Source organism: Primulina tabacum, chromosome 1 (assembly GCF_025594145.1).
Source record: "Primulina tabacum isolate GXHZ01 chromosome 1, ASM2559414v2, whole genome shotgun sequence".
NCBI classification, from domain to species: Eukaryota; Viridiplantae; Streptophyta; class Magnoliopsida; order Lamiales; family Gesneriaceae; genus Primulina; species Primulina tabacum.
The window spans coordinates 5527223-5545891 of record NC_134550.1 but is presented as its reverse complement, the minus strand read 5'-3'; the positions used below and the strand labels follow the sequence as shown (position 1 = coordinate 5545891).

Genomic DNA, 18669 nt, shown 5'->3' with positions numbered 1-18669 from the left:
TTTTGGTGCACTGTAAGGTAGTTACTCTAAATGTCTCAAAATTAATAATATAGTACACGCGCGCGGGCACACATACACGCACACACATATAATATATATATATATATATATATATATATATATAAATATCTTGTTGATGACTGGCTGATGAGTCATTAGCCAATTTAAAAAGGATAATTATTGTCTTTTTAGGGACCCATTTTCATGTTGGATTAAATGTCTCTTTCCAAGTATATGTTCCACCCAAAAAAAAAGCAACTCTCTTTCCACTAATTATAAATATTTTGTTAATATCAATAAATATTTTTTATTTTATCTTATGAAAGGATAATTTGCATTAATGGACGCGAAATGATATGTAATTTTTATTATTAGTTAACAAAATGAGTCACTTATTTGTATCTTTTGAATAAAAGATATAAATTATTATTTATTTGTTCATTATTTAGTTAAATAAATTTAATTTATAAATTTGTTTCGTTCCTCCGTGGCCATATAAGAATATAAAATTGTGTTAATGCGTAGTGTTTTACAATTTGACAAAATTAAGTTGGTGGACTTATTGTTCGGCCAATGTAAGATCTAAATTTTCTTAAAATCGAGTATATTTTGCTATAAAAAAATATATCGTCATTATATATACATCTAAACATTTTTTTAAATGAATTTTTGCATTCACGTCCCCACTATCATCGCTTTTTCAACATATAAACATTGACAAATAGACAGAAAGAATTGAACACACAAACAATGATTCTCCTCTTACAACGTTCCAACGTACAAGATTGAAGCCCCCAATCAATATAGGTGAAAAACATCAAATGGAAAAGGGAAAAAATGGAAGAAAAATGATGTTGGTTGCTTAAGAAGAAGGGAATGTAACCATAGGAATCTTAGTACAACCATATACTATATGATTGTCTGAAGATTCCACAACATTTTTAGCCAATCCAAACACAAATTTTACATAAGTGAAAAAAATATAAAAGATCGGGGGAAGCCAAGCATAAGACTTGCCTAGAAGTGGCATTTTCATCTCCAAAAATTCAAACCCTTCTCAGGTTATATCTCCTATGTTAATCTTTATATTACACAAATCATGAGCATATACTTCCATATGTGATGCGCAACTTCCTTTAAATCTCGTCGAGGGCTCGATTCAGGGTGTCAAGAAATGAAATGGTGAAGAGTTGGAGGAAGAAGAGAGAAAGAAGAAAAAGGAGTAAGAGCTTTGGAATGTGGATGTATGGTACTTATAGTGGAGATCAAGTGTTTGCTTAGTTCCTTCATTGTAGAAAATGAAACAAAGCCTGACATGTTCAAAGGTTGTAAAGGTTAAAAACATGCAAATGTACATAAAATGGAAGGGCCTACTTTGGCCTCATAGTGAGTGAAAGTTGTTTTTATTATAATTATTGTCTATGTTGTTTTTTTTTAACATATTGTCTTTGTTTTTGGGTTATAGAACATGGGATACTTTGAATCAGATTAAAGAAATGAACAAGTGGGGATTATAAAAGCCACGTATTTTATGGAGAATTTACTAAGAAAGATTTTTTCAATTTTTACAATGTTGGGGTGTGGTGACGTCGTGACGGTAGATGATTTTTTCGCTTTTACATAGATTTGAACACGCTTTCTTTTTTGAAAATGATTTATGACATTTCACCCAAGTGGTGATGGTTTGTAACAATGAATTCTTAATGAGCATCTTTTGTTGTTTGTTTGTTTATTTATTTAACCATGGGTAGATAGTGGACTGAAAAGCTTATGGATCCTTTCGTTAAACTCACAAGTTAATATTGAACAAGTCTACGACTTCATAGATAGATAGATAAGTGACCAATAAAATTCCAATAGACTGAATTGCATTTTCCCTTGTGCTCTCAAAAAATTACAAAATATTATTATTTCAAATATCTAAAATGACAAGGTTTAAGAATACTCCACGATTTTTATTAAATCTCTTTTTTTATGGGATTATAAAAGTCTATTCCTTACAAAAAGGGTCTCACTTCTTAAGCTGCATTTGAATATATGTGTTTGAATTCGAAAGGTATTTGAAACGACAAGATTATTTCAAATATCTAAAATGGCAAGGTTTAGGTATTGTGCATCAAATACATTGAGTCAAAAGATAAATATTTCAAATTCATTAACTTAATTTTTCAGTGAAATGAATACAATTGATTAGAATCTTGAATTTCAAATCAGAACGACCCGAAGCCATAGTGCCAAACGCACCCTTAGTTAACATTAATATAAAGTGGCCAAACTTACCAAGTTTCTACTCTGGGCGTTTTGTTCATGTAATTAAAGAACAATTGTTGCTAAAGACATGCATAAACTTGTGGTCATCGAGTGATGGTGACCACATTAGGAAGCCAAACAGGCTTTACTCTTTTATCCATTAAAGAACAAAATCATTGGGGGATCCCGCCAAGTCAACCACCAATTCCCCTCAATCACCAACTTTTCGACAAGCACAAAGGGAATTTAAAATTAATATCACAGAACAAATCTTATTGGATTCATCCTAATTTCATACAAGATTCCAAGGCCAGGAATTATCCTTGCAAATGATTTAACTAATTGGATGCTAGTTAATAAATCGATACCCTTTCGTCATTCAATTATTAATGTAATAATATTAACATAAATATCTCATTAGATTTGTATAACTGGACAAATCATATCCAAAGCTCTGCCCAAGCTGGACAAAAGTAAGTACACTACCACCCAGAATGAAACATGTAATTTAGTAAATGAATAAACTATGAGTACTTCAGATGTAAAAGAATTCAGCAGACAAAGCTTTAGCAGATTCAGATTATTGAGAAGAAACACGCAGAAAAATGTTCCAAAGAAAGTTACTAGAAAAAGGAACTCGCACCGGCACCTGCTAAATATGAATTCCTTCCTCTATATATCTGAAGAAGGATTTAAACGAAAGCAAGAGAAAAATCAAAGCATGGAAATGAGATACGTGTGAAGGATAGGACAGAAAACATGGATAGCTGAGGAAAACATACATAAAACTTTGGCTAAAAGTTGCATTTAATTTCTTTGCGGAACTCCCAGTATCATAACGAAGGGAAGAAAAGAACGGATCGTTTAATAGAAGATCCTGTAGAAAATCAAAGGGAAACAACACTGATCCATGGCCCGCAGCAAAAACAGCCACCAATCTTGTATAAGTATCCTACTATATTAACACCTACTCGACTTGTATCATCTCATTATCAAGAATGTGATGGTACACAGCAGCAAAAGCTTTTAAGACCCCAGAACAAAAGAACAAATTTCTGACCAGCTAGATACTGTGTACAGAACTCCCGATAAACCCTCCCAATTTGATAAGCTCTCCTCAACACATTGTTTCTGCTTCTTAATCACACCTGGAAATAAAGGAGCAAAAGAAACACCAAAGTGAGTTCCCACTCTTCTCAGACTTGAACTCGAGCCTATCACGATACCAATGTCTGCCTCAAGCAAGCAGAGCAAGTCACCCACTGAATCTCCAATATATATGGTCAGATACTTTTTATCCTTGCTGGAGTTCTGTAAAATATCAGTAAAAGCTTGAACCTTGTCAATGGGAGACTCAACCTTCTTAACAATTTCTCCAGTGGACAAAGAGTTCTCGTAGACAAACTCATTAGCATGTATATGCACAGTATCTAAACCACCTGCTTGAAATGAAACAAAATTCAGCATATTAAATAGATATTGTATGTGGAAGTCAAGCCCTAAGCTTCAATAACTAATAACAAGAAAAAAAATAAAGAAACACTTCTCACAAGCACTTAATTTTATTAGGTTTTTTCATTGGAACACAGCAAACCCAAAAGGAAAAAGAATTTCAAAAAGGGTATCTTAAGGCAGTAGAAGGTAATAAAAGTCCAAAAACAATCTAACTAGATCAGCTTTTATATGTTGCAACACCAAGGCCTGGATAATAATTGACATATCAGTACTTGAACATGACACGCGTTTAATATTCTATTATTGTACATCAAATTTGAAAAAAAAAATCAATTATCAAAAAATGGTATATAACCATAACTGGCGGTTAAGTCTATGGACCTATTATAGGTACTCACTTTCCATTACTTCCTCAACGTCGTTACCCCGACACTAATTTAATCAATAGGGGATTCCAAGAAAAATGAACCTTTCAAGGGGAAGTAGACAATACATACAACAGCACTATACAAAGTTGTAGGCAACTTGGGCCTAAAAACAAGGATAAGAATCTCCATTTATCAAAAATTGCACAAATGATTGAATGAAACCTCATACAATGTTCGTTTCGGCAGTATCTAAAGCATTCAGTGGTTACAGTCTGTCCATGTAAACTTATTTAATGGCATGTTAACGCCTACTTCATTGACGAGGCGAATAGACAGATTGGAGCGTTCCAAATTGTATTAGAGCTATCGTTAAGGTACTTTATGGCAGAGATGGACAGGTAGAACAAGCCATAGTACATGGATTGACTGCAACAGTTCGTACCTAAACCATGTCGATTACGAGAGATTCATGCAACTGATTTTATGAGACCGTAGGGGATCTAACCTATCAAATTGACTCACTCATTCTAACACTATCCCTAGTATTCCGACAAACTAATTGATGAAGCAGAAAATAAGTTGGACGTATGGAACTTTAATAATCTGATCCAGAAGAAAGGACCAGGAAGTTTGTCTTCATGAGAAAAGTACAATTCTCAGAAGAGCGCATCAGTGAAAGAGGTCAGCGAGCTTTCACTTGATTATACTACTCCAACAATAAGAAAGGCCCACTAGGTGAAAAAATTGCGCTAAAGATGATTGTACCCGGCCAACACATAATCTTCGTTGTGCATGTAAAACAACTTAATCAATAGTTATAATAACAACTACCAAATGTGGGCCATAATTCTTGAGTACAATAAATTGTCCTAAATGGGTTCTTAGAGCAAGTCACTTGTTCCACATTTTCGAAGCCGCTCATATCCCTTCAACTAGGACAAGAAGTGATAGGATACAACATGCTTCAATCTCTCTGACCAGCATCCCCCTATTCTCACAATCACCTAGAATCATAGTCCCAAATTTAACTTTTCCATCTGGTTTCGCAATGCTCCCCATATATTTTAATTTCTAATTATCTAAGATTAGCAGGTATAGAATTCACAAGATTTTCACCATATCCTTGATCATGATGCAGCTTCATACGATAAAAATCTTTGGTTAGTGACCCCCATTTCATCAAAGATGTTTCATCCAAGGAAAGAAGATTTTTACTTGGAGAAAAGTAAATGGAAAAAGCACAATAGTACCCAAAAACCACAATATAACTGAACTTATTAATGCATCAAACTTCAGAATTTATATGATTCAATTACAATAATACTACAAAATCAAGTTCCTATTGGCGCTTTCCGTATAACAATTGAGTGCATACATAAAAGTATTGTTCAGCATAAGATGATAGAAATTCGAGGATGGCATTGGTATTATGGACGATAAAATAACAAACTACTGCCAAAATACGTAGAAAGACTTTTGTCTGATAGTTGGATAAATTATAGTTCAAAAAAGAACATCAAAATTTACACACTGCATAGCTCAGAATCCTAACATATTTGAGATCTTGACATGTTACATCTTTCAATAATGCCATAAACTATAGGAAACTGGCAGCTGTAAGTATGACTTCTTTAATTTGATGATTGAGGGTGAGATGCCTTGGTTAATATGGAAAACTCAGAATGAATTCTAGACATGCAAACATGCAATTATTCAGTCAGCATAATTGAAAGGAGATATTAGTTGGTTTTAGCAATGCAATGCCACTGGACAAACAAGGCACCTGAAGAAAAAGCAGACTTGATGAGATCGCTACACCAGCAATAGGAAAGAACATGGACTTTTGTGTTCAAATTTTCATCACTAATGGCAGTCTGGAAGAAGCTGGTGCAACCATCTTGGAGAATCAGACGTTCTCCAGTTCGTTTGATGTCTTCAACATTGAGACCCTTGAGTACTCCAGCATCTATCACCCTCAAATTTGCTTTTTTCTCAAAATCTGAAAGGTCACCAAGTGCTTTACGCAGGCCTTCATAATTGAATTTTTCCTCTGCAAAGCAGGTATGTTGACCAAGCATTAGTCATCTCACTCACACAGTCACACCAATTTAGATGGCAATTCACATGAGCAATAATGTTTTTGTTTAGAAAAAAACATGAGCGGACCTTTGTTACACTGCAAAATTTCTTCTATACATTGTTCATAATCTTCGGTATATTGCTTTGAAAGATCTGCCCATGTGCCCCTCATGTCAACTGAAGACATGCGAACAAGCTGATTTTCTGATTCGTTGGGTTGATTTTGAACCCATTTCTGGGTTGTGATAATTGCTATTTCAGCCAAAATGGCAGATGAATCCACAACAGAACACGTAAGATCAAAATCTGAAAATAACATGAGGCAATGTTCTGCGGGATTGTGCTCTCTGGCCAATGGAACAACAGTTTTCTGATTAAGTGGCTGAGCTAGGAAAAACTCTATTTCAAGCTTCATAGCTTGAAGATATAGCTTTTCAATTATGTCAAGTTCTTCCCCTGTTAAAGACACGCTCAATTTCTCCAGTAAGTCCACTGTTTGCAAAGCTGACGCCTATATGTGAAGAAGAGAAACAGACCTGTGAGACCAACATGCATTTCTTATGCTTTGACGGATAAAATTTCACTTTGAGAACCCAGGAGCTAAGCTGGGTTTCTCATCTGCAACACATACCTGAAACGCATCGGAGGAATAACTCTTGATCCATTTTCTATATGGATGAGTGTCTTCACTAGGATCAAGGAATGCCTGCAACTCCTTACCCAGAAACGCATAAAGACTCATACAAGGTGTCATAGCACCAAGAGCATAAGCTGCCAATTTTGTCTTCTCAAAAGGAGTAGCTAATTTACCAGGAGCTTTTACTACTCCAACCTTTCCTGCAGCTGTTGACAGCAAAAAATCTGTGTATTTAACAGTAGCAGCGTTTGGCGAACTGTCTTTGGACAGGTCAACACCCCACTCCTGCATAATCAAGCGTCAATGGTCATTACAATGGGAATCGTCAGCAAGTAACATAATGAATCATGCTCACATTCCACGGCGTGTTTCTAACACTCACTTTTACAGCGGAATCATGCATTTTGAGCTCTTCTAAAACACTCTGTCGCAGTTGGTGAATCCCAACTTTTGCATCATCATCATCCGCACACTCCTCAGCCATTTCATATCTGAACAAAGTTCAGAGTCAACATCAAAATCCTAGCATTTTTACTTCACAGATACATAAATAAAAAAGGAGCATGGTGAGACAAGAAACAAAAGCTGCATTACAATAAAATAGACCTTTTAGAGGACAATGCTTGTATTTGATAGAATATTATACTTTGGAATTGAAACCACAAACAATTCCATTTGATTTCAAAAGGGGAAGAAATTACATAGGTTGACTAGAACATAGAAAACCATTCTTGCCACATTTGTGTCATAGGGTGGTCAATAGGCTGAAATCTTGGATATGTAAATGGATCTCACATGGCTACAGTGTTTGTTTAATTATTCTCTAAGGAAGAAAACATTAGCGCGTGCGTATTCTCTTTTGTCAACAGCTTATGTACAACCGCTTTACAGAACTTTTCAGGATGAGCAATATCACCAGCAACAGAAAGAAATCAAGATCAAGCAATGATGGCGACTTGCATGTGATTAGTCACAACCTTATGAAGGGGGCTTTCATAGAAGTCACCGTCACAGTCATGTACAAGGGGTTAAGGATATGTGATGAATTAGAGTTTAATTGTCTAATAGTCTCAGAGATGATAATTTCAGTGCATTGCAAAGAGCAGAACAATGGAGCAACGATTAAGATGAAAAATTATCCACTACCTATAGAAACAGTTTCAAATTCATAATCATAACCGAAACATACTGTATATCACCGAAATGAACAGAAATTAAAAGAGAACAAGAAATAGAGAAACCAAAATTTTCCTACAGCATTTTGTCCACCAGTAAAACAGCCACAGAAAACATCATCATAAATAAAAAATCCATCATCACGACAGAACCAAGTAACGAAAAGAAGAAACGTGAGAATCGATCAAAGATATTAACAATAACTAACACTTTCGCGAAGGTGCGCAGAAAATAAACGTCCTGCGCGATATAATGGCGAAAACTATCGAGTTTCAGGTTTCCGGCTGCCAAAGAAACCACGAAAGGAGTGTACATGGCCTGTCTCCACACATTTGTATACTTGATCCAGAATCTTCTGCCCAAGCACTCGTCAATCGGCGGCGGCAACACCGTCGCCGAAGATGCCATCGGGATGTCGCTGAAGCACCTGGAGGTTGATACTGATTCGTACGACCGGATGCAGGAGACGAATAGAGAAAATTGGGAAAGAGAAGAAGAAATGGATGACGGCCTTGGGAAGAAATAGTTATGAATCAGCGATGCGGTTTTAGGAAAATGCAACAGCTTTTGCATCAAAAATGAAATGTTTCTCTAATCTTTGATTCAGTTATGCATCTGTTAAGCGGTTATTAACTCGGCGGCGGCAACAGCGACGGCGGGCGTCGGGCGGTGGTAAAGGAGAGCAGACCGGGACCAGGAGAAAGTAAGACTGCATGACTCCTCTGTATTAATAATAAATGGGAACATTCTGGGCTTTGATTGATTAGCCCATTTAGCGTTAGTGGACCAAGCCCATTGAATTTTAGGATTTGATTTAAAGTCCTATCAGCCCATAAATACCCATTAAATATTCTAAGTAACTTGAAATATTTTATTTTTAGTGATTTTATTTTTTAAATATTGTACGGAATTAAAAATAAAATAATACATATTTATGACCTTTAACTAGAGTTTAGCGTCGGTGGTGTAGTTAGAGTTTATTGAGGTTCTAAAAAGGTTGAACTGTCACAGTCAAATTTCAAATTTTTACGTGTACGAGATTATGTGTGAAAATTTTTAGTTTTATTATAATTTTAAGTATATCAGATTAAATTAATAGATTAAATAAAACATAAACATGTAAAATTAGATAATAAATACATAAACTTTCAAGTTCTAAAAAGTATACAAATATTATCGTGAGATCGTCTCATGAGTCAGTTTTGTAATACACATCTCTTGTCTGACTCAACTGATGAAATGTATCACTTTTTATATCAAAAAAATTATTTTTCGTAATAATTATAGATCAGATCAACTCGTCTCGCAAAATACACAGTCAACAAATTAATAGTTCTTTCTAATAGCTTTAATTTCCTAGGTCCTTGTCAGAATCTAAATTAATATTCCCTTCTTCCTTTATGTCATCTTCCATATAAAATGTACAAACTTGAGTTTTTATGCATTTAACTATTTTTAATTTATTAAGGATATATTAACCCAAAGATATTTTGCTTTAAAATGTGTATGAATTAGGGAGTGAATGTTTCTATATTCACAAATCACAAGTACTTATGATTCATGTTGTGATGATGATAAAATTTTTAAAATTTATCAAATAAGATTTAAATTGCATGATGTGTTAAAATTATTCTGAAACCAAAAATTTTGATGACGTGAGGACAAATCTTGATTTGGAGTACGTGTTGGTTTTAGGATCATGTTCGTACATATACAATGTATTTAAAAATAGACCACTCTTGTGAAAAAGTAAAAATTTATGGTAAAAAGTAAAAATCTCAAACTCTCAAAATTTATCAAACTACACACTTTATAATATTTTTCTCTCTACTCAATTGTGATTTTCTTCACAAATGAGAGATCTATTTATAGGAAATCTTTACAAATAATCCAAAAATAAAATACATCATTACCTACATCATCACACACTAATTTTCAATATTTACAACTCTTATTTTCAACATTCAAATATTCAACATTCAAATATTCAATACACACATTTTAAATATATTTTTCAACACTCCCCCTTGTGATGATGATCATAATGATTGTCTTCATTACGTGTTTTTATACTGCCTCGTTAAAAACCTTACTTGGAAAAACCCATTGGGATAAAAACCATAGTAAGGGAAAAAGAGTGCAGTCACGTAAACTCTCCCTGATGTTGACATGAACAATTCTTCACAAATTTCGTAGATTGCGCATCCCAATATTATATATGTGCTTTTTGAATATTGACGTAGGAAGTGCCTTTGTGAAGAGATCTGATGAGTTTTCACTTGATTGAATGTGACGAACATCAATACATCTATTCTTCTCAAGCTCCTTGGTGAATGCGAAGAACTTAGGAGGAATATGTTTAGTTCTGTCGCTTTTTATGTATCCTTCTTTCATTTGAGCAACACATGCAGCATTATCTTCATATAGTATCACAGGCTTCTCATCAGATGATAATCCGCATGAAATTTGGATATGTTGGGTCATTGATTTTAACCACACACATTCACGACTTGCTTCATGTAGTGCAATAATCTCGGCATGATTTGATGAAGTTGTTACGAGCGTTTGTTTCTGAGAACGCCAAGATATTGCAGTGCCTCCACGAGTAAATACATATCCAGTTTGGGAACGTGCCTTGTGTGGATCAGATAAGTATCCAGCATCAGCATAACCAATTATACTTGGATTAGCATCTTTTGAATACAAAAGTCCCAAGTCTGTCGTTCCTCGTAGATAACGGAATATATGTTTAATTCCGTTCCAGTGTCTCTTTGTTGGATATGTGCTAAATCTTGCCAACAGATTCACGACAAAAGATATATCAGGCCTTGTACAATTTGTAAGGTACATAAGGGCACCGATGGCACTTAGATATGGTACTTCTGGACCAAGAATATCTTCATCATCTTCACATGGACGGAATGGATCCTTTTCTATGTTTAATGATCTAACAACCATTGGAGTACTTAAAGGATTTGCTTTATCCATATTAAAACGTTTAAGGATCTTTTCTGTATAATTTGTCTGGTGAACAAACATTCCACATTCTTTTTGTTCAATTTGTAAACCCAGACAATACTTGGTTTTTCCAAGATCCTTCATTTCAAATTCTTCCTTCAAGTATGACACAACTTCTTGAATTTCCTTATTCGTTCCAATGATGTTTAAATCATCAACATATACAGCAATAATTACGCATCCGGATGTTGTTTTCTTAATGAAAACACAAGGGCATATTGAATTATTCACATATCCCTTTTTCATCAAGTGATCACTTAGTCGATTATACCACATTTGACCTGATTGCTTTAACCCATATAATGATCTTTGTAATTTCACAGAATAACATTCCCTGGGTTTTGAACTTTGTGCTTCAGGCATCTTAAATCCTTCAGGGATTTTCATATATATATATATTACTATCAAGTGATCCATATAAGTAAGCTGTAACAACATCCATAAGACGCATTTCTAAATTTTCAGATACCGCCAAGCTAATCAAATACCGAAACGTAATTGCATCCATCACAGGAGAATACGTTTCTTCATAATCAATTCCAGGCCTTTGAGAAAAACCTTGTGCAACAAGTCGAGCTTTATATCTTACTATTTCATTTTTCTCATTTCGCTTTCGAATAAAAATCTATTTGTATCCAACAGGTTTTACACCTTCAGGTGTAAGGACTATAGGTCCAAAAACATTACGTTTTTTTAGCGAATCTAATTCAACCTGGATGACATCTTTCCATTTTATCCAATCCTGCCGATTTTTACATTCACCAAAAGATTTTGGTTCATGATCTTCGTTATCATTTATGATGTCGATTGCCACATTATAAGAAAATATATCATCAATTTCATCTATATCTTTTCGGTTCCATATTTTTCCAGTATTAATGTAATTGATAGAGATTTCATGATTCTCGTCAGTTTGTGGTTCTGACAGAACATTTTCATCATCATGTGTTTTTTCAGGAACACCATTCTCTATTTTGTGATCATCATGTGTTTCTTCAGAAACATCATTCTTTATTTTGTGATCATCGTGTTTCTCTATGAATTTTCTTTTTCGAGGATTTTTATCCTTGGAACCTACTGGCCTTCCACGCTTCAGGCGTTTAATGACATCATGAGTATCTTCAATTTGTTTCTTCGGAATTTCAATTCGAGCAGGGGCATTTGCAGCATGTATATATGATTTAGTTACCCCTTTTGTGTCTGCAAATGCATCTGGTATTTGATTTGCTATTCTTTGCAAGTGTACAATTTGCTGTACATCTTTTTCACATTGTTTTGTTCTTGGATCCAGATGTAACAATGATGATACATACCATGTAATTTTCTTTTCGGTATGTTTCTGTTCTCCCCCTAACATTGGGAAGATTTCCTCATTAAAATGACAATCAGCAAAACGTGCTGTGAACACGTCGCCTGTCTGAGGTTCAAGATATCGAATGATTGATGGACTATCATAACCGATATAAATTCCAACCTTTCTTTGAGGTCCCATTTTTTTTCGTTGTGGTGGTGCAATAGGCACATACACCATACATCAAAAAATTCTCAGATGAGAAATGTCTGGTTTTTTTACCAAATGTAAGCTGCAATGGAGAGTATTTATGATATGCACTTGGTCTGATGCGAATTAATGAAGCAGCATGTAAAATTGCATGTCCCCATATAGAAATAGGGAGCTTTGTTTTCATAATCATTGGTCTAGCAATCATTTGCAGACGTTTAATCAATGATTCAGCCAATCCATTCTGTGTATGTACATGAGCAACAGGATGCTCAACAATGATTCCCATAGACATACAATAATCATTGAAAGTTTGGGAAGTAAATTCACCAGCATTATCAAGTCTAATTTTCTTGATTGTATAATCGGGAAATTGATTCCTCAATTTTATTATTTGAGCAAGTAATCTTGCAAATGCAACATTTCGAGTTGATAATAAACATACATGTGACCATCTGCTGGAGGCATCAATCAATACCATAAAGTATCTGAATGGTCCACATGGTGGATGGATTGGTCCACAAATATCACCCTGAATACGTTCAAGAAACATTGGTGATTCAGTTTGGATTTTGACTGGTGATGGTCTTATAATAAGTTTTCCAAGAGAACATGCTTTACATTGAAACTTATTATTCTGAAAGATCTTCTGGTCTTTCAGTGGATGACCATGTGTATTTTCTATAATTCTTCGCATCATTGTTGAACCAGGATGTCCCAATCGATCATGTCAATTGGTTAATATCGAAGAATTATCAACTACCATGTTTGATTCAACGGGACTTATATGTGTATAATGCAATCCAGTAGGGAGCATTGGTAGTTTTTCAATCACATATTTCTTTCCTGATTTATATGTGATAAGACACATATATTTCTCATTCCCTTCATTCATTGTTTGAGTATCATACCCATGGAAATATATATCATTAAAACTCAACAAATTTCTTTTCGATTGTGGTGAATATAAAGCATCATTGATCAAAAATTTTGTACCATTAGGTAACAAAAATTGTGTTTTACCACATCCTTTAATCAAGTCTACAGGACCTGATATTGTATTCACCGTTGTTTTTGTTGGTTTTAGTTCCAAGAAATATCTTTTATCTCGGAGGATAGTGTGCGTTGTACCACTATCGGGTATGCAAACTTCAGCTTTGCTCATAGCATTTTCCATATTTGAACTTTAAAAAAAATATGCAATGAAATAAATTACTTGCAATATATATTTAAATATAACACAAATCATAATTATACAATAAAACATTATTCTATGAATACATGAAAAATAGATTATTGTACATTTATATTCTACCATTATATTGTTCATTTTCAGAGAAATCGTTGAGAAAATCTGCAGCATCAATATTGTTCATTTCTATCCCACCAACATATTGATCATTTCTAGATTTAAATTCATTTTTGCTTACGACATTTACTTCAGGAAATGCCGTTGAACCAGTGGGTCGTGCCTGATGATTTCTCACTAAATTCATTTGTTCGAATCTTTCTTTTAATCCCTTCCACAAAGCCATGGGATGCCAACGCAAAAATATCATGGCTTTTGCCTTTTCTTGGGATGTCGATGTGCCATTTTCTTTTATGGTCTCATTTAGACTCAATGACTCAAGATGCATTTATACATCGAGAGTCCATGGCATATAATTTTTTTTCCGTGATATCAAGAGCAATGAATTCGAGTTTTGCCAAGTTTGACATGGTGGTACTAAAAAAATTACGATGCATTTTATTAGTTAATGAATATTGCAATACAAAGTAATGGATAAACAACAAGTACAAGTATTTGCAAAAATAAAAAAAACACACGAGGAGGATATTCTCCGATAAATAAAAGACTCGTGAGTATGATAACCAAAATAATTAAAAATAACTTTGAGAAAGTCATCTTCTTTTTTCTTCGAAAAATTTGATGAAGAATAATTTTTAGAGAAGAAGAGAAAGTTGGAGTGATTGAATGTGTTTGTGAGATGATATTTATAGGGCAAAAACTAGCCGTTTTGTTACCGTTTATGACCGTTGGTGTACAAAAAATAAATGTATGTATTTGTATAATTTTATGGTAATAATATGGTGAATATAATATTAATCATGTTTAAATAATTATGTATATCACATTATTATAATGAGGTGTCGTAAGTTATTTTGTTTAAAAACCTTATAGGCTTTTATACTTGTCGTATCCCTTACCGGGAGTGTGGGATGTCGTCTTAACATCCTCCCAGGATTTATAACAAGTTTTTGAAAAATTTATTTTTATTATTTCTAATAATAACATTATATTATATATTAAATATATACACAATAAATAAATAACAGTAAAATAAATATTATTATTTTTGTTACCTTTTTCTTCTGTTTGGAGCTTGGAAAAATATGGAGGACTTTTAGAGCTTCGTGCTGATAACGTGTTGTGAAAAAGTAAAAATTTATGGTAAAAAGTAAAAATCTCAAACTCTCAAAATTTACCAAACTACACACTTTATAATATTTTTCTCTCTACTCAATTGTGATTTTCTTCACAAATGAGAGATCTATTTATAGGAAATCTTTACAAATAATCCAAAAATAAAATACATCATTACCTACATCATCACACACTAATTTTCAATATTTACAACTCTTATTTTCAACATTCAAATATTCAACATTCAAATATTCAATACACACATTTTAAATATATTTTTCAACAACCACAATTTATTCGGAATCGATAATGACAAATTACAAATCTCGTGGTTCACATTATTTTAACACAACGGCTAATTTAACTAAAGAAGGAGATCGTAGGAGTATAAACAAAATTCGGTATTAAAAAACATCGAACAAGTTGTGTGCTCAATTATATTTTAAAAATGGGTTGGAATTATGGACGTAATCGAGTCGAGTTAATTCGAATTTTTGAATGTTTGAGCTTTACTTGTTTATAATTGAGTCCAACTCGAGCTTTAATTTAACGAATATATTTCTGACTCAGAAGCTTATTCAAGTTTTTATCGAGACAAAACGAATTTAATAAATATGAATTATACATTTAAATTTTCATTACATTCATTAAAAGTAAATTATATATCCAGAGAAAAATATAACATTGTTATTAAAATTTGTAAATTTATTATGATTAATAAACTTAATAGATTTTTCTATATATTTCACAAGTAAGGTGCAAAACCAATACATAAAATAAGAAAATCGTTATTTTTTCATCTAAGAGTCGACTCATGAACTTACCAACGAACATGTTCACGAGCTAACGAACTAAATATTGTAAAAATTGAGCTTGTTTTGTTTACTTTAACTAGCCTCGTTAACGAGCTCATAGCATTTCTAAGGCAATTCGATCGAGTTTGACTGTCATATTTCTGTCTAAATTATGTATTGACATCCTAGCTAGAGAAACCAACACAAAGGAATTAAAAATATTATACAACATACTAACAATGAAAACCATTGCAAATGAGCCACTCCCATGTCTAAGATATACACGTAACACATTACTTCACTCGTAAATTTTTGAATTCAAACATTAGGCGAGGGATCCTCCAGTGTGATGCTGTTAGTCGGTTCGATTCGTTTAAGCTTGAATTGCGGTTGTCCGTTGGAATCTTCATCATCCTCGTCGTGGTAAATATAAGCCATCCCTCCATGGCTAGTCATGTCCATTCCGGCCATCTCGTCTTCGTTCGAAATCCTCAGTAACCCTAATTTCTTAAGAGCGAAGAAAAGCGGCCCCATCGTCGCACTTACCCATCCGACTATCACTAGAATCTGGATGATCTGAGCTGCCAAAAGCTTCCCTCCGCCGCCCATGAGCAACCCGTGTGGCCTATCGGGACTGCCCTGATACACCTCATACACATATGCCTTCTTGGCAAATAATCCGGTGAATAGTAGACCCCATGCACCACACCCACCGTGCAGTTGGGCTGCTTCCAGTGGATCATCGTACTCAAGTTTCTCAGCCAATATGTTGAACCCAACCAACACCCAAGCCGAGATGAACCCGCATATGATCGCGGCCCACGGCTCGACCACCGAGCATCCTGACGTGATCGCGGCCAATCCCCCTAACAAACCATTGCACACATCAGTCACATTCCAATGCCCAACCAGAAGCCTCTTACCAAACAAGGTGGTAAGGGCCGCCGTGCTCCCTGCCAATGTCGTCGTGACAGCTGTCCTCCCAACCGCGCTCCACTGGCCGTAATACGACCCCCTTGTTCCGTATGGCTTGTTTATGACTAAAAACGAACCGGGATTGAATCCGTACCACCCGAACCAGAGCAAGAAACTCCCCAACACAACTAATGAAGCGCTGTGGCCACGCAATGCGACGGACCGGCCACTCCGGGCGAACCGGCCGATTCTTGGACCTTCTATGTAGGCTCCCCACAGACCAGCAATACCACCAACCATATGAACCACACCTGAACCGGCGAAATCGATGGCTCCCGAGCCAAAGAGAAGGCTGCCACTAGTTCTTGGGGCTCCGGCCCAACCGTCAACGGACCAGAACCAGTGCGAAACGACGGGGTACACAAAACCGGTTAGGAATGATGAATATATTAGGTATGAAACAAATTGTGTTCTTTCTGCAATGGACCCGCTAGTGATACCTAATAACATATTATATGTGCAACATGGTCAATTCATGAGCCAACCATGAAAACAATATAACTATGAGAATCCCAGTTTGCTTTTGGTGATTAATGGACATAACTAAACTAATAAAAAAGGTTGTATTGCATTTATTATCATAGCCTTTTCTTAGTTTTTTACCTTAAAATTTACTCTTTTATTTCTTATATATTTAAACTTTTCCCCTTCTTATGTTACTATCAAACATTTTTATAATTTCTTTTACTTTCTCCTCTATTTTCTTGACTTCTATGCTTTTCCAGCCTATTTCTTTGAAATTATAGAAGCTAGAAACAATAGAATTCAAGGCGTTGACTTGCTGCCACTCAATCTATTTCATCATTAAATGCTTTAAATTTTCATTTGTTAATAATTAGTGGCGTTGTACAATTTTAAGCTAGATTTCTCTCTTTTTTCTTTTTGATATCGGTGTGTGGTTTACAAGATCTCGAATTTGCGACTTGTTTCAATTTCGAGAAACATGGTGTCGCTAGCCCAAGAGGCTCTGACGGCTTAGATTTCCTCTTTGTGTAGAAGGGTAGAAAAAATATACAATAACTTTCAAGATTATAACAATAATTATTTATCAATAATTGAACTGAATTATATCATATTAAATAAAGTTAGATACTTAGATACCTGCTGCAGCAATGGCGAAAGCCCATTGGTAAAGGAAGAAGCTGTAATCCCCAGTAGGTGAGGGAAATTCCTTGAGCCCGAAGAAGTGTTTGCCGATGAACCCATTGGAGGGCCCGCCGAAAGCAAAGGCGAAGCCGAACAGGTAGTAGCTCAGCCCGCCAGCCGCCGCGTCGAGGACATTTGTGAGCATTATGTTCATTGTGTTCTTGGCTCGGACTGAGCCGGCGCACAGCATGGCGAATCCGAGCTGCATGGCGAAAACTAGGTACGCGGAGAACAGGAGGTAAGTGTTGTCTATGGCGTATGTGGCGGAGGAGAGCTTGTCGGAGACGGCTGCGAAGCCGCTGCATATGAAGGCGGCGGCGGCAGTGGCGTTGGCGGAGCCGCCGAAGAGGGGGAGGAGGTCAGTGGCCGCGCAGCTGGTCAAGGGATCAGCCATGGCTGCGTTGGAAATGTGTGGATTGGTTCCGTGGAAATGAATCGATGGGATTAGATTTTATAGGCAATCAATGCTTGAATTTTATGTGTCACAAAATTAATATTATCTTTTAAAAAATTATATTATATATAAAGTTAAATAAAGCAGAAAACTATTTGTTATATATATTAGTAGGTCTTCGGTTACACGAGTCAATTCTATTATTCATAATTATAATAATAAATATTATTTTTTAACATAAAAAAATAATAATTTTTCAAATTAAATAAAATATATATTTTATAAAATTGATTCCGTGAGATTGTCTTATCAAAATTTATGTGTGTGTATATTGGTATTTAATTTTGATTGGTTTAGTTGAAGTGAATGGTGAATGGTGAATGGTGAATGGTGACAGCGAGGTGTGGGCTCATTCTGGACTTTTTAGGTTAATAATAAAAAAATCTGTGGA

The 18669-nt window shown here is 34.9% G+C and overlaps 2 protein-coding genes across 2 annotated transcripts; both read right to left on the bottom strand.

The window, feature by feature from the left end:
- Positions 1–3039: 3039 nt before the first annotated feature.
- LOC142537141 (bifunctional TH2 protein, mitochondrial) lies at positions 3040–8675 on the bottom strand. Its single transcript, XM_075642706.1, has 6 exons — positions 8174–8675; positions 7172–7280; positions 6784–7074; positions 6240–6663; positions 5857–6123; positions 3040–3689 (listed from the first exon to the last, which is right to left on the bottom strand). Exons 1-6 carry the CDS (start codon positions 8536–8538, stop codon positions 3277–3279), a joined length of 1869 nt encoding a protein of 622 aa, XP_075498821.1. The 5' UTR covers positions 8539–8675; the 3' UTR covers positions 3040–3276.
- Positions 8676–15909: 7234 nt separating this feature from the next.
- On the bottom strand, positions 15910–18266 carry LOC142537122 (ammonium transporter 1 member 2). Its single transcript, XM_075642692.1, has 2 exons — positions 17780–18266; positions 15910–17118 (listed from the first exon to the last, which is right to left on the bottom strand). The coding sequence occupies exons 1-2, from the start codon at positions 18216–18218 to the stop codon at positions 16022–16024; spliced, it is 1536 nt and encodes a 511-aa protein (XP_075498807.1). The 5' UTR covers positions 18219–18266; the 3' UTR covers positions 15910–16021.
- Between the last annotated feature and the right edge of the window lie 403 nt (positions 18267–18669).